Raw genomic sequence first — 15,610 nt, 5'->3', positions numbered from 1 at the left:
GTCTCTACTTTCTGCGAAGGCTGAGGAAAGTCCATCTCCCACCCCCCCATCCTCATCACATTCTACAGGGGTTGTATTGAGAGCATCCTGAGCAGCTGCTTCACTACCTGGTTCAGAAATTACACCATCTCGGATGGCAAGAACCTGCAGCGGATCGTGAGGTCAGCTGAGAAGATCATTGGGGTCTCTCTTCCCACCATTATGGACATTTACACTACACACTGCATCCACAAAGCAAACAGCATTATGAAGGACCCCACACACCCCTCATACAAACTCTTTTCCCTCCTGCCGTCTGGGAAAAGGCACCGAAGCATTTGGGCTCTCATGACCAGACTATGTAATAGTTTCTTCCCCTAAGATATCAGACTCCTCAATACCCAGAGCCTGGACTGACGCCTTACTACCCTATTGTCTTGAGTATTATTTATTGTAATGCCTGCACTGTTTTGTGCACTTTGTGCAGTCCTGGATAGGTCTTTAGTCCAGTGTAGTTTTTTTTCTGTGTTGTTTTTTTTTACGTAGTTCAGTCTAGTTTTTGTACTGTACCAGCAGTTATAGTTGAAATGACAATAAAAAGTGACTTGACTTGAGCACAAAGCTGCATCCATATATTCCAGACTTCACAACTGCTTCCATTTTGTTGACCATGTAAAAACTGGCATTCGATGTCTATATAATGCCCAGTCTAGAAGTACATTGAAATGGGGAACTGAGGAAGTACTTTAAATGGTGCTTATGATTTGAATCTGCTAGTTTGTATAATGCCACACTATCAATTCTTCTAGAGTATTAGTTTAACTTGTTTTTCAGTGTTAACATTGTCATATTTGAAATCCCTAGTCTAGGGATTCCCATCCTAGGATCCACAGACCCCTTGCTTAATAGTATTGGTCCATGGCATTAAAAAAAAGGTTGGTCTAGTCATATTCTGTTCGAATGAATTTAATTGTGTGCGTCACTGATAATTGGAACGGAGATGATGAGAGAATCCGCTGTATGTCCTGTTGCAGATAATTTGGCTGGATGTCAATGTTTATGTTGCGATGAACTGTCGGCAATGTGGAGAAAATATCCACATTGTCCATGTATATTTAGTTTCTGGTCAAGATGGCGTCAAGATGAGGTCTCTGTTGAGATCGTGGCTCAGACTTGGTTGTTTTTTTAAGTTTGTAGAGATGGTTTTGGGGATAGAGAGGGGTGTTGGGGGACATATTAGAGTTTAGGGGCAAGGAGGTGGAGGAGTTTAGAGGACAGGCCTTCACTCAGCATTCAAAGTACAGTGATGTGGAAATGAGAACAAAGGACGTCTAGAATTCAGGCCTCCAATCCATACTTAACGGCCAGCGTCGTGGAGGACAAATGAAGGACGTTCGTGGATGTTGGGCTGTCTCAAGTTGGTGGATCCTGGGATCAGATATCCATGCAAGGAGGAGGTATGAGGGCCAGTTAGTTGGTGAACTTTGAGTTTGGGGTCCTATCATCTACTAATCCAGAAGATCAAAACCCGATCGGAAGTCGAAGCCTGATGGCTAAAGGCCGGAGACTGGAGGCCTGTCCTGGAGTTGGTGGACTATCAGTGCGTGGGAGAAGAAAGGAGCTTGTCTTACTGTTGTTATTTTGTTGTTTGTATTCTGTGTTGTTCTGCTGAGCATTGTTGGAGCTAGAATGTGCGGCAACATTTGCAGGTTGCTCACGGAGTATCCTTAGGTGTGTTGGTTGTGATGTTTCCATTTATACATCATGAATAAAGTTGAGTCTCCCTTCTGTTATATCTCTCAGATGGGAAATGCAGATTTGTGATTTCCCGGACAGCTTGGCTAAAGCATAGTATTTTTATAAAGATTGGAGGCAGTAAAGGAAAAATGTGAGAATAATTCAGAAACATGTCAATTAGTTGTCTTGATTAAAGCCCAGAATGTGTTCATTCATTTCAGAAGAAGAAAATTATGCAGTACTTGGCAAAGTGCATTGCCATATGGAAAGGCAAAATGTGAAGTTACCTGATCCTATGCGATAAAAATGTTCACCTAAACCAGAAATGAGTTTAAGTCACCCATAGAGCATTGAAAAGACCCTTCAGCCCATCCTGTGTTTGCCAGCAATCAAGTACCTCCCTATACTAATTCCATTTTCCTATGCACGATTGTAGTGTTCTATTCCTTGGAGTTCCAATTCTCAGCTAAATACTACTGAAACTTTCTGTGGATCCCTGCCTCCAATACACACCTAGGCAGTAGGCTCCAGGTTTCAACCACCTTCAAATAATTGGTTAATCTTGTCCCTCCAATTTAATTTCCAGTAATTTCCCACACTGATTTTAAGACTCACTGGCTTGTAATTACCTAGTTTATTCAAGGTATCGCATTTTCTGTGATACAATAATTTGGGACTCTTTGATCAGATAATTTGAAAATTTCCATCAAAATCCAGCAGCCGCCTCTATTGCCTCCCAAGACACCTGGGATATATCTCATTAGCCGTTGTGGATTTATTCACTTTAAACCTGTTAAGGTATCTAATAGGAAACGTATGGATTCTTTTGTTCATAGGGAAAATTACCAAGATGGGTTGATAGCTGACTCTGAGTGTTCTGTTTGTGCTCATCCATTCTTTCCACTCTTGTCCCAATGATTCTGCAATTTGAATAGTTTAAGTAAATTCCCTACATAGTTAAGAACATTGATTTTTTTTTGGTCCCCAACTGGATGCACAGACATGATTTTACTTGTTTCTCCAGAACTTCTCAGAAGTGAGATGATTTCTGATGAGCATTAAACTATCATTTGAGATGCTTGTCTGATCTTGTCCCTGGCTTCCAGTTGACTCTCCATACCAAGCCCAGACACAGCCATCATGTATTTTTATTTGAACTATGGTTTAATTACTCAATAGGTGGTGTTCAATAGGGCAGTTTATCTTTCCCGCAGAAGAGTTGTGATCAGCTTTGAATGGCATGGTGATTTTCCTTGAAGAGAGCCAACAGTGTGGTTGGATTGCAAGACTGAGCTATGTTAGCAGCATGTGTTTCAAATGTGGGTAGCTTTGTTCCTGTTTTTTAAAAGCACTGGCAATGATTGATGTACTTTAATCACAGAGGTAGCTCTGGGGAATCACTGGATTTCTCCTTTCAAAAGGGGGAAGTTTCAGAAGTTGAGGCAACGTATTGGGTAGGTCATGGCAGCTGAGATCGGCCCTGTGGTTTGTTCATCCTGCAGCATGTGGGAAATCAGGGATACTTCCAGTGTCCCTGACAATTATGTGTGCAGGAGGTGTGTCCAGCTGCAGCTTCTGACAGACCGCATTGAGCGTCTGGAGCTGCGATTGGATTCATACTGGAGCATCCGCGATGCTGAGAAAGTCGTGAATAGCACGTTCAGTGAGTTGGCCACACCGCAGGTAAAGGTTACACAGGCAGAAAGGGAAGGGGTGGCCACTAGACAGAGTAGCAGTAGGCAGGTAGTACAGGAGTCCCCTGAGGTCATCTCCCTCCTAAACAGATATACTGTTGGGGGAGATGTCTCATCAGGGGAAGGCAGCAGCAGCCGAGTTCATGGCACCATGGGTGGCTCTGCGGCACAGGAGGGAAGGAAAAGGAGTGGGAGAGCTATAGTGATGAGGGATTCGATTGTAAGGGGAATAGATAGGAGTTTCTGCAGCCGCAAACGAGACTCCAGGATGGTATGTTGCCTCCCTGGTGCAAGGGTCAAGGATGTCTCTGAGCAGCTGCAGGACATTCTGGAATGGGAGGGTGAACAGCCAGTGGTCGTGGTGCACATAGGTGCCAATGATATAGGTAAAAAATGGGATGAGATCCTACAAGGTGAATTTAGGGAGTTAGGAGATAAACTAAAAAGTAGGACCACAAACGTAATAATCTCTGGTTTTACTACCAGTGCCACAGGCTAGTCAGAGTAGAAATAGGAGGATATTTCAGATGAATACGTGGCTTGAAAAATGGTTCAAGGGGGAGGGATTCAAATTGCTGGGGCATTGGAACCAGTTCTGGGGGAGGTGGGAGCAGTATAAACAGGATGGTCTGCACCTGGGCTGGACTAGAACCAATGTCCTAGGGGGAGCGTTTGCTACTGCTGTTCAGGAGGATTTAAACTAATGTGGCAGGGGGATGGGAACAAGTGCAGAGAGACAGAGGGCTGTAAAATGAGACTAGAAGCAAAAAGTAGTAAGGTGAAAAGTAAAAGTGGCAGGCAGGCAAATCCAAGACAAAAAGCAAAAAGGGCCACTTTTCAACATAATTGTATAAGGGCTAAGAGTGTTGGGTAAAGACAAGCCTGAAGGCGTTGTGTGCCAATGCGAGGAGCATTCATAACAAGGTGGATGAATTGAATGTGCAGATAGTTATTAATGAATATGATATAGTTGGGATCACAGAGACATGGCTCCAGGGTGACCAAGGATGGGAGCTCATCATCCAGGGATATTCAATATTCAGGAGGGATAGACAGGAAAGAAAAGGAGGTGGGGTAGCATTGCTGATTAGAGAAGAGATTAACGCAATAGAAAGGAAGGACATTAGCCTGGAGGATGTGGAATCGATACGGGTAGAGCTGCATAACACTAAGGGGCAGAAAACGCTGGTGGGAGTTGTGTACAGGCCACCTAACAGTAGTAGTGAGGTTGGGGATGGCATTAAACAGGAAATTAGAAATGCGTTCAATAAAGGAACAGTAGTTATAATGGGTGACATCAATCTACATATAGATTGGGTGAACCAAATTGGTAAGGGTGTTGAGGAAGAGGATTTCTTGGAATGTATGCGGGATGGTTTTCCGAACCAACATGTTGAGGAACCAACTAGAGAGCAGGCCATTCTAGATTGGGTACTGAGCAATGAGGAAGGGTTAGTTAGCAATCTTGTCGTGAGAGGCCCCTTGGGTAAGTGACCATAATATGGTGGAATTCTTCATTAAGATGGAGAGTGACATAGTTAATTCAGAAACAAAGGTTCTGAACCTAAAGAAGGGTAACTTTGAAGGTATGAAACGTGAATTAGCTAAAATAGACTGGCAAATGATACTTAAAGGGTTAACGGTGGATATGCAATGGCAAGTGTATAGAGATCGCATGGATGAACTACAACAATTGTTCATCTCAGTTTGGCAAAAGAATAAACCAGGGAAGGTAGTGCACCTGTAGCTGACAAGGGAAATTGGGGATAGTATCAAGTCCAAAGATGAAACATATAAATTAACCAGAAAAAGCGGCACACCTGAGGACTGGGAGAAATTCAAAGTCCAGCAGAGGAGGACAAAGGGCTTAATTAGGAAAGGGAAAAAAGATTGAGAGAAAGCTGGCAGGGAACATAAAAACTGACTGTAAAAGCTTTTATAGATATGTGAAAAGAAAAAAGATTGGTCAAGACAAATGTAGGTCCCTTACAGTCAGAAACAGATGAATTGATCAGAGGGAACAAGGACATGGCAGACCAATTGAATAACTACTTTGGTTCTGTCTTCACTAAGGAGGACATAAATAATCTTCCAGAAATAGTAAGGGACCGAGGATCTAGTGAGATGGAGGAACTGAGTGAAATACATGTTAGTAGGGAAGTGGTGGTAGGTAAATTGGGGATTAAAGGCAGATAATTCCCCAGGGCCAGATGGTCTGCATCCCAGAGTGCTTAAGGAAGTAGCCCAAGAAATAGTGGATGCATTAGTGATAATTTTTCAAAACTCCTTAGATTCTGGATTAGTTCCTGAGGATTGGAGGGTGGCTAATGTAACCCCACTTTTTAAAAAAGGAGGGAGAGAAAAACCGGGGAATTATAGACCGGTTAGTCTGACATCGGTGTTGGGGAAAACGCTAGAGTCGGTTATCAAAGATGTGATAACAGCACATTTGGAAAGTGGTAAAATCATCGGACAAAGTCAGTATGGATTTGTGAAAGGAAAATCATGTCTGACGAATCTTATAGAATTTTTTGACCATGTAACTAGTAGAGTAGATAGGGGAGAGCCAGTAGATATGGTATATTTAGATTTTCAAAAGGCTTTTGACAAGGTCCCACACAGGAAATTAGTGTGCAAACTTAAAGCACATGGTATTGGGGGTATGGTATTGATGTGGATAGAGAATTGGTTGGCAGACAGGAAGCAAAGAGTGGGAGTAAACAGGACCTTTTCAGAATGGCAGGCAGTGACTAGTGGGGTACCGCAAGGCTCAGTGCTGGGACCCCAGTTGTTTACACTATATATTAATGATTTAGACAAGGGAATTAAATGCAGCATCTCCAAGTTTGCGGATGATACAAAGCTGGGCGGCGGTGTTAGCTGTGAGGAGGATGCAGGGTGACTTGGATAGGTTAGGTGAGTGGGCAAATTCATGGCAGTTGCAATTTAGATAAATGTGAGGTTATCCACTTTGTTTGCAAGAACAGGAAAACAGATTATTATCTGAATGGAGGCCGATTAGGAAAAGGGGAGGTGCAACGAGACCTGGGTGTCATTGTACACCAGTCATTGAGGGTGGGCATGCAGGTACAGCAGGCGGTGAAAAAGGCAAATGGTATGTTGGCATTCATAGCAAAAGGATTTGAGTACAGGAGCAGGGAGGTTCTACTGCAGTTGTACAAGGCCTTGGTGAGACTGCACCTAGAAAATTGTGTGCAGTTTTGGTCACCTAATCTGAGGAAAGACATTCTTGCCATAGAGGGAGTACAGAGAAGGTTCACCAGATTGATTCCCTGGGATGACAGGACTTTCATATGAAGAAAGACTGGATCAACTCAGCTTATACTCACTGGAATTTAGAAGATTGAGGGGGGGATCTTATTGAAATGTATAAAATTCGAAAGGGATTGGACAGGCTAGATGCAGGAAGATTGTTTCCAATACTGGTGAAGTCCAGAACGAGGGGTCACAGTTTAAGGATAAAGGGGAAGCCTTTTAGGACCGAGATGAGGAAAAACTTCTTCACACAAAGAGTGGTGAATCTGTGGAATTCTCTGCCACAGGAAACAGTTGAGGCCAGTTCATTGGCCATATTTGAGAGGCAGTTAGATATGACCCTTGTGGCTAAAGGGATCGGGGGTATGGAGAGAAAGCAGGTACAGGGTTCTGTGTTGGATGATCAGCCATGATCATAATGAATGGCGGTGCAGGCTTGAAGGGCGGAATGGCCTACCCCTGCACCTATTTTCTATGTTTCTATGGCCAAGCATGTAAAATGAAAATGAAGTAATTGCAGCAAGACTTCATGAAAGAAATTATATCTGTTCAGACACAAAAATCTACTTTTCTGCTTATAGCTCACTGAGTTTGTAGAATATTTTCCCTAAATTGTTGTTGCCCTTCACCACATTATCATTTCCACTGTGTTTTGAAGGTTGTCCTTTTGCTTTTATCTCTCTATGCTCTACATTGACTACTAAATAGTTGTCGGTTTCAAAGCAAAAATGATCTGCCCATCACACCTCTCATTACCTGACCCATCTCCCCCATCACCACATCAAAAAGACACAGAGTTATAGAACTGTTTGTCACTTTTCCATCACAGGAATTGAGAAAAAGCATGATTATACGCTCACTGCAACCTGTTTAGCTTCACGATGCAAATTGAAAAGTGAACTTATCAACTTGGGTGCCATTGTTAATGGGTCCTTCTGGAGCCATTGGGGATTGATTGAGTATAAATGTGTAATCAGCTTATCCATGCTCAGAGGGGTGGTACAGTAGCGTAGTGATCAGCACAATGCTTTAAGGTACCGGTGACCCAGGTTCAATTCCCACCACTTCCTGTCAGGAGTTTGTACATTCTCCCCGTGACCATGTGGGTTTCCTCTGGGTGTTTCAGTTTCTCAGTCCAAAGAAATACCGGTTGGTAGGTTAAATGGTCATTTTAAATTGTCCTGTGATTAGGCTCAGAATAAATTAGGCTGGGTGACATGGCTTGAAGGGCATATTCCATGCAAGTATCTCAATAAATAAAAAGTGAACTGAATTCAAGTATATTGCAGATTTGCCGTGAAATGCTAGCATCATAGAAATCATTAAGTTGCCCTGGCTCAGAACAAGATGCTTAGCTGCAGGATGCAAAGTTGAAAATCTTGTGTGCCTGGCTTTTTAACCAGTGCTTTGGAAAATTTTGATGAATACTACTGTAACTTTATGGTTTATCACGTCAAGTTTATGTTTGAATGAAGCCTATACGTTCTAACCTGTAGGATTCGCTCTCTGGACCTTTCTGAAGGCATCTTGCTCCTTTTCAGGAGAACTGGGGATGGTGGACATTTTTTTTGTAATTCAAATTTTTATTATTATTTATTCTTATTTTACAAAGCAGAGTGTTGAAACTTCTCAGTAAGTCAGGTGACATCTGTGGAGAAAGAAACTATTACTTTTTGAGTTGATGATGTTGTTCAGAAATGGGGAGCTTGGAAAATGGGGAAGTTAGAAAGAACCTAGAAGAAGTTTAGAGGAGAAAATGAATGAAACAATTTGCTGCCGTCGATGAAGAAGTTTTAGAGGCTTTTCTTTGCAGCTTCCCTGTAATGGGAAGGAAGTACATGATATGCAGAATGTACTGCTGTGTAGAAAAGCAATGCTTCAGAATTTCTTGTGAAACGCTGTGGTTCTGTCAGCTGCATAAGTCTAGGGAAGACGATCTCTGGCCCCGCCAAACGTGTGAGATTGAGGTGCAAGCCCACCCCAAAACCCCCTGTTTGTGTGGATGCTGCGTGATTTGTTACCCTGTTACAAATAAGTACCAAGAAAAAACAGACAATACACCGCATAGAGTTAAACGATTTAGGTTTATAATTCTTAATTCAACTAAAGGGTTAGTAAAGAAAAAGCAAAAAAAAGGGCCCATTTCAATAAAACAATCCAACATGCACAAGTTGGAGCTCAGGGTTTCCCCTTTGCCGATCCTCATTTGATCTCCCTGGGCTTTATCGGATCATGGCCCCGCTCCGGGTCGAGTCCTACGACTTCTTCTGTCCAGCGTCTTCTCCCTTCATCTCCCGCCGAACAAAAGACCCAGCTCACACTGGTGCCAGGCACACAACATAAAAACACACTTCCTTCATTGGACAGCTCACATTCTCTAACCATAATCCAAACATTGCTTCTACAGAAAGACCATTACGTTAGCAGTGTAACCTTTTCCAGAGTGTTACACTTGCAGTGGTGAAGGTTGTGTTTATTCAGTGATGTTGCCCTAGAAGTCTCTGTAACAACTAGAGTCAGATAACTGAAAGCACTATTGTGGTGCGATCCCAGCAGGGTCTTTGGGACCTGTTTATAATAAGAAGCAAATATTGCTTGATCTTCATATATACAATGACTGATCCTAGACATTCCAGCTAAAAATACTGGTATTTTGCATAAAAAGAACAGTCAAGGTGAGAAACGGCTTCTTCCCTCAGACCGATAGATCTTTGAACTTCCTACTGCATTGTATTCAACGAGTCACTGGTTAATTTGTTCCATACCTTACAATACCTTTCAAAGAGAAGTGAAATGGAAAATGATACATGCATAATATAGACAGGTGGCAAAGGAGGAAAACAGTAGGAAGTTTTTTTTACTGTCCAAAGACAATAAACTAAGGATGAGTGGGAAGTAACAGAAATATTGAGGTCTGCAAGCTGACCTCCAAGCCAATTTCTGGCTCAGAAGCTGAGGCAGCCTGAGGGCTTCTGTGGTTAATCTGCTCCCCAGGACCCATTGGCAGGAAATGTCTTTTGGAGTCATTATTTGACTGAAGGGATGACGCTATCCAGAGATTTGCAAACTCTGCTGAAAGTCGATGTAAGGGGCCAGAAGTTTAAGCTGTGTGGATTTGCATCCCAGCCTGGGGCCAGAAGGAGCAGAACTATTTCTGCCCAGTCTAGAAAAAGTGGTATTTAAGATGATGAGAGGCATTGATCATGTGGATAGCCAGAGCTTTTTCCCAGGGCTGAAATGGTTTTCAATGGTATTGTTTTTGTTACATGTGCCTATAACATACAAAATCCTCCTATAATTTCCTCCAGTCAACATCTCCTTGTCTGCCCTTTTTATGTGAAACTGAAGTTTCTAAACCTTTCGAACTTTGGCAGTTGCTGCTATTTGCTGAAGCTCACTGCCACCTCTTTATGACAGGGCCAAAAAAAATCGTGCTAACATGATTCATGTCATGACACTGCTGGAGACTGAGTCCCTTGTGTGTGGGTGGTAGTCTGCACTTGTTTGGAAAGCATTTGTGCTGAAGATTGACAGCAGCATATCTTCACCCTCTTTTGCATTGGTACACATTCACTTTGCAAAAGGAAAACAGCAAGTGTGCAAGATTGAATTTTTAATTTTTGGTCTCTGTGAAATTTATTTTCCTTGCTTGGACTTTGTATGTTATAGGACAGGTGGTACATGAGAATATGATTGTTTTGTTCTCCTGTGATTTTTGAGAGATCTTTTCCCCCAAGTAAACAGGTAACTAATGAATTCTTCATTAAGTTGCAGGTATGCTTAAAGGCTGAACGACTAGCTCCATAATAAATGGCTGAGTCAATCTCGCAGCTGGCTTTGTTCCATAGCTAAAAATGCTGACTCCATCTCAAAAAGCAATTTTCTAAATATTCATTTTGTATCATTTAAAATCTCAAAATTATTACATTTGCGTAATAAAATCTAGGCTCTACATTTTTGAACCAAGAATGGAAAGATGAATCATGCAGGAGACTGGGGATTATTCCAATAATATTACATCATGCAGAAATTGCTGAAGCATTATCATCAGGGCTGAGAGTAAAAAAAGACACAAGCAGTTCCATTAAGTGGCAGAAATCAGATTTTACTACACCAGGAGCAAATGCTTATATTAAATTTCTGGTCTGAAATTGCCTGTATGTCAAGGTGATTTGTGAATAAAATGATCACAAGTTTTTCCTGTAGAATTTTGCTTCAAATTATGGATCAAGGAAAATGTAGACAGTGGCTTTGCATGTGGGGCGATTTAACTATCAATGGTACTGGGGATTGTTATGTTTTGTAGTTAAAAGGGGAGAAAAAAAAGAGTCCATAATGCATGTCTAACTTCATTTTTACTTTTAGCGAGGTACACATGTATGACCTGGTGGCGTGATGATGTATGCCATTTACATACTTCATTCGTGAAACCACAGGAGTTGCCTTTTTTCCATATACGTTCTTAGTTGGATATCTACAGATTTCAGTTCAATATCTTTGAAATACCATTCAAACTCATTTCGTGAAATGCTTGAAATAGCCGAGCCAGCGTCCTGTTTCATTTTAATAATTTGTCTTTTACTTCTGGTGTACGCCATATTGCTTGCCTATTGTAAACCTTAAGGCTACCCAGTCCTTTGCACTCTCAACATTTTCAGATTTTTCATCAACAACATGCAGATTAGTGCTCTTTTTGAACACTAACTTGACTTTTTATCTTTATCCCTTCCATTTATTTCTGTCTATATGACATATTCTTTGTATGTGTCCTACTTCGTTGCATTTTTTGCAAGTTTCACCTTTAAACCTGCACTGGCTTGGTGTAGGTGAGCCCCTGTCACCGCATTAACACAATTTGTTCAGCCAGGCCAGTTTCTGTTTAAATGTTGCAATTTTATTCATACTCATTTGTATTCCTGACTTAACTCAATTGAATTCCTGTCTACTGTTTCCATTGATACATTGATTTCTACTGCTCTCTTAAATGTAAATTATGCTTCAGTTAGGAACCATTTTTGAATGCTTTTTAGATTTCATAAACTAAACAATCACTCGGGGCATTATTAAGCCCATTGCCTCATTTGCATAATGTTCAATGGGTTTAAACAATTAGGTTAGGGTTAATTAAATGGGTTGCTGCATGGCTTAAAGGACTGGAAGGTCCTTCTCTGCACTGATTTTTTTAGACCTGAGAGAAGAAAATGTGAGTGAGGTTATATGGGGAACTGTTGAAATTATCTGCTGTTTGACTTTTCTTAGACAAAATACCTTTTATATATTAGATAACAAGTTCATTCTGCTTTGCAAACCTACTAACATGATCACAACCTGTCATTTCTGCATCTGCGATTATTGAATTTTTGATACTGGATTTTGAAAAATTATTTTCAAAAGCAGTATAGCAATCCATCAGTTTGTAAGGAAAAAGAAATTAAGCGGATGATGACAGTAATATTCTTTTAAATGGGCTATTAGAGGCAAGAATACTGCAGCTATTTATAGTGCAAATGATGATACAATGTAAGAGTAAAGATACTACAGGAGTGAACTTCAGAGAAGTAATTAATGCCCTTTCCTGGCATGATATATATTCTTAGGAAGGAAGTATATTCTGATCTCTTTCATCATTTTAACCTTCCTGATCAAAGGGAAAAAGTGAAGGAGTCTGACACAGCCTGAGTCCCAGATAATCAAAAAAAAACATTCACTGTCAACTCTCCAATGATTTCTAAATTGTATTTCAAAGGTTAGGAGGATGGTGCTTTGACTCCGTTTGCTCAAAGTGCACTACCTTCTGTTTACTCATACTTTTATGAATCTAAAACATTGTAGTGAATTCATAATTAAATTCTACCTGATATTGGAAATGTACATATTAAAATATTTTTGATGCTGTCTGTCCAAACTTCTTTTCAAAGGTCTCAAAGATACATTTAATGTCAGAGAAATGTATACAATATACATCCTGAAGTGCTTTTTCTTCGCAATCATCCACGAAAACAGAAGAGTGCCCCCAAAGAATGAACAACAATTAAATATTGGAACCCCAAAGGCCCTCCCTCCTGTGCGTGAGGGGCAATAATCAATGATTCACCCCTCCCCCCATCGGCAAAAAAAAGCATCTGCACCCATCACTGAGCACTCAGGCATGCAGCAAAAGAAACAGTAAAGACACAGACTCGCAATACTCCAAAGACTACGCGTTCACCTGGTATTTGACATACTACTAATAATGGAGAAAGAGATGTCTCCCTTTTCACAGTGAGTGGGGAGACATAACAAACAACTCACTGGTGTATGATGTTAAAAGTCCATTGCGTCGCTTTTTATGACCTCTGTGGACAAAGGTCTTTGGGCACACAGACAAAGATCTTCCAGCTCCCACAACACACTGGTCTGTCGGGACACCGACCTTCGATCTGCCTATCTCCAGAACCCCCGAGATCCTAGGCCTCCAAAGGCAAGTCAAACTCCTAGGCCACGCCCTTACAATGTTGGATAACGGCCAGTCATGAAATTTCGAGAGCAGGTCCCATTCCCACAAAGAACCGTAGTCAGCATGTAACTCCAGGTCAGGGTCTTCATATACGTCGGGAAAGCACTAGATCCTTTTCCATTAAATTCTTTCTGGAATTGTCGTGGTTTCTTGTGCCCCACAAATGACCAGGAGACGCAGAAGATTCTTCAAGAAGTGTTAAACTTTAATTTGCAAATCAAAGCTGAGACAGTCATTGAGCTAGTCACTGATTGCCCACCGATCCTTGTGCATAGCATTTTTTTATAGCAATCTCTGTGTAGTTGTATTAGCATCTCCAATTGGTCTACAGTTGACATATCACCAGTACATCAGCTCCTGACTTCCCACTATTGTTTCTACCCATTACCTTAATCATTTTCTAATCTTCTTCCCTGGCCACAGTTAACTCTTAGCTAGCCTCTCATTAACACACCATTATCTTCTTATTTGGCTACATTCTTAAGTCACTGATGTGTTCTCATTAACACACATTATCTTCTTATTTGGCTACATTCTTAAGTCACTGATGTGTTCAATAGTACAGAGACAATACAGAGATTTCATTCTCCTACTAAATTGGATACATACATAGCAAATACAAAGCTGACTACATAGTTTTGGTTACACAGCAAACAATGCAACTTTATACTCCAATAGAATCTCCTTATTATTGATGTCCTTTGGAACTGTAATAAAAACCGTTCTTGGATTCACTCAGACAGCGTCCATGGTAAGAGAAAGAGTTACTTTTATTTAGCAACACAAACATAATACTGGAGGAACTCAGCAGGTCAGGCAGCATCTATGAAAATAAACACCCTGAAGAAGGGTCTTGGCCTGAAGCATCAACTGTTTGTTCATTTCCAAAGATGCTGCCTGACCCGCTGAGTTCCTCCATCATCGTGTTTGTGTTGCATTAGATTTCTTGTATCTGCAGACTTGCTTGTGTTTGAGTTCCGTTTTCCAGCATTTGTAATTTTGTTGGTCTTCATTTGAAACCCTATGTGGTTTCACTACCCTTGATCTTATTAGATTTATTTTGGGTAGTTCATTTTTCATAACTGAGTATCTGCACTCTTTTCTGTATTGTGTGCATTGAGTCCAAACCTGTCCTTACCCAATAAATAATGACAGGTCTGTTTACAACAGAAGTAACTGGATTGGTGAAAAAAAATGGTCAGCCTGATTTTGTTTCAGCTAAATCCGGTTTAATTTGTTTCATTCATGGGGATAAAGGAGTGTGAATTCCTTCTATCTCTCAACTATATCTAAACTAACAATGAGTTAATGTTCATAAGAATGAAGTAATGGCATGAAAACTGGCTATTGCAGTACTATCAGTGTTAAGACACTTTGAACAATGCTCTGAAATGCTTAGTATACTCCTCGGTTTCATGGAGTAGTTGGGGCAGGGTGGTACATACCAGACCCAATGTTCAAATCCCAATGATAAGAAGTCCCATTCCTGGAAATTCACAACTGCAGTGAGATAAGAGAGCCACCTAATGCATCTTTTCACCATCTTCTATTTCCTGCCAGAGGGTAGCTGCCACTAACTGTGAAAAAATCATTAAAAGCAACAGTAAAGAGCATAGTGGCATACAATTTTAAATGGGGGGAATGTTCTCAATTCTTTCTTCTTTTTAGTTAATGCTTTCTTTCAAGAGATTTCAGTGTAATTACTAAATTGGATAAATGCATCTATTAAAGGGTTTGGTAAAATATTTGTGAATGGAGTATTTGGATGCAGATTCAGTTATAACTTTTGGAAGGGAATTCCATTATTTATGTAATGTTGTAATTATTTTTTCTACTTTTGCCTTTCTATAACTAAGAAATCATCTTCCAAGCCTCTGCTGATAACATTCCATGCCGAGATGTTAGGAAGAATAAACTATTTTGGAAATGGGATGGAAAAAGCATAGGCTAGCATAATGTCCTGTGAACTTATTATACCACAGCAATGAGTAGCCTAAACAATCCTACTTCCCACCTTCCGGATCAGAGATTTTAAAATGGATGTTTTTTAAAAAATGGACAGAAAATTATGGGTATTATAATTGGTGAGAGGGGCCTGATTCTTCATGACTGAAGATCTGAGTCTGCGTTGAAGTACCTCAAGCAGCTCTAGTTTTCTTCAGGAGGAAAGCAACTAATTTTTGTAGATTAGTATCTTTATTTGCTGTTTTATTTTTCTGCTGCAGGTCAAATAAATTGGCTTGGTTATGAAAGCCCTCGAAGCTTCTGGGACTTCATACGTGTGGCCTGCAGTAAGGTTCCCCATAACTGCATCAGCAGCATTGAAAACATGGAGAACGTAAGCTCATCAAGGGCAAAGGTTAGAAATTGGCTGCATGTCCATCTTCTGTTTTTGTAAACATTGATATTTGTGCTTGCAGCAGATGCT

The 15,610-nt window shown here is 40.8% G+C and overlaps 1 protein-coding gene across 7 annotated transcripts in view; it reads left to right on the top strand.

Moving 5' to 3' along the window:
* rundc3b (RUN domain containing 3b) overlaps positions 1-15,610 on the top strand; it is a 93,220-nt gene that overhangs the window by 40,839 nt on the left and 36,771 nt on the right. For all 7 annotated transcript variants that reach the window (XM_059972218.1, XM_059972214.1, XM_059972213.1 and 4 more), the window contains exon 3: positions 15,408-15,541. In XM_059972218.1, the coding sequence (XP_059828201.1) occupies positions 15,408-15,541 (134 nt within the window). The remainder of the gene's footprint in view (positions 1-15,407; positions 15,542-15,610) is intronic.

Source organism: Hypanus sabinus, chromosome 6 (assembly GCF_030144855.1).
Source record: "Hypanus sabinus isolate sHypSab1 chromosome 6, sHypSab1.hap1, whole genome shotgun sequence".
Classification (NCBI taxonomy): Eukaryota; Metazoa; Chordata; class Chondrichthyes; order Myliobatiformes; family Dasyatidae; genus Hypanus; species Hypanus sabinus.
The sequence above is the reverse complement of the archived record's forward strand: the minus strand, read 5'-3'. Positions and strand labels throughout refer to the sequence as shown.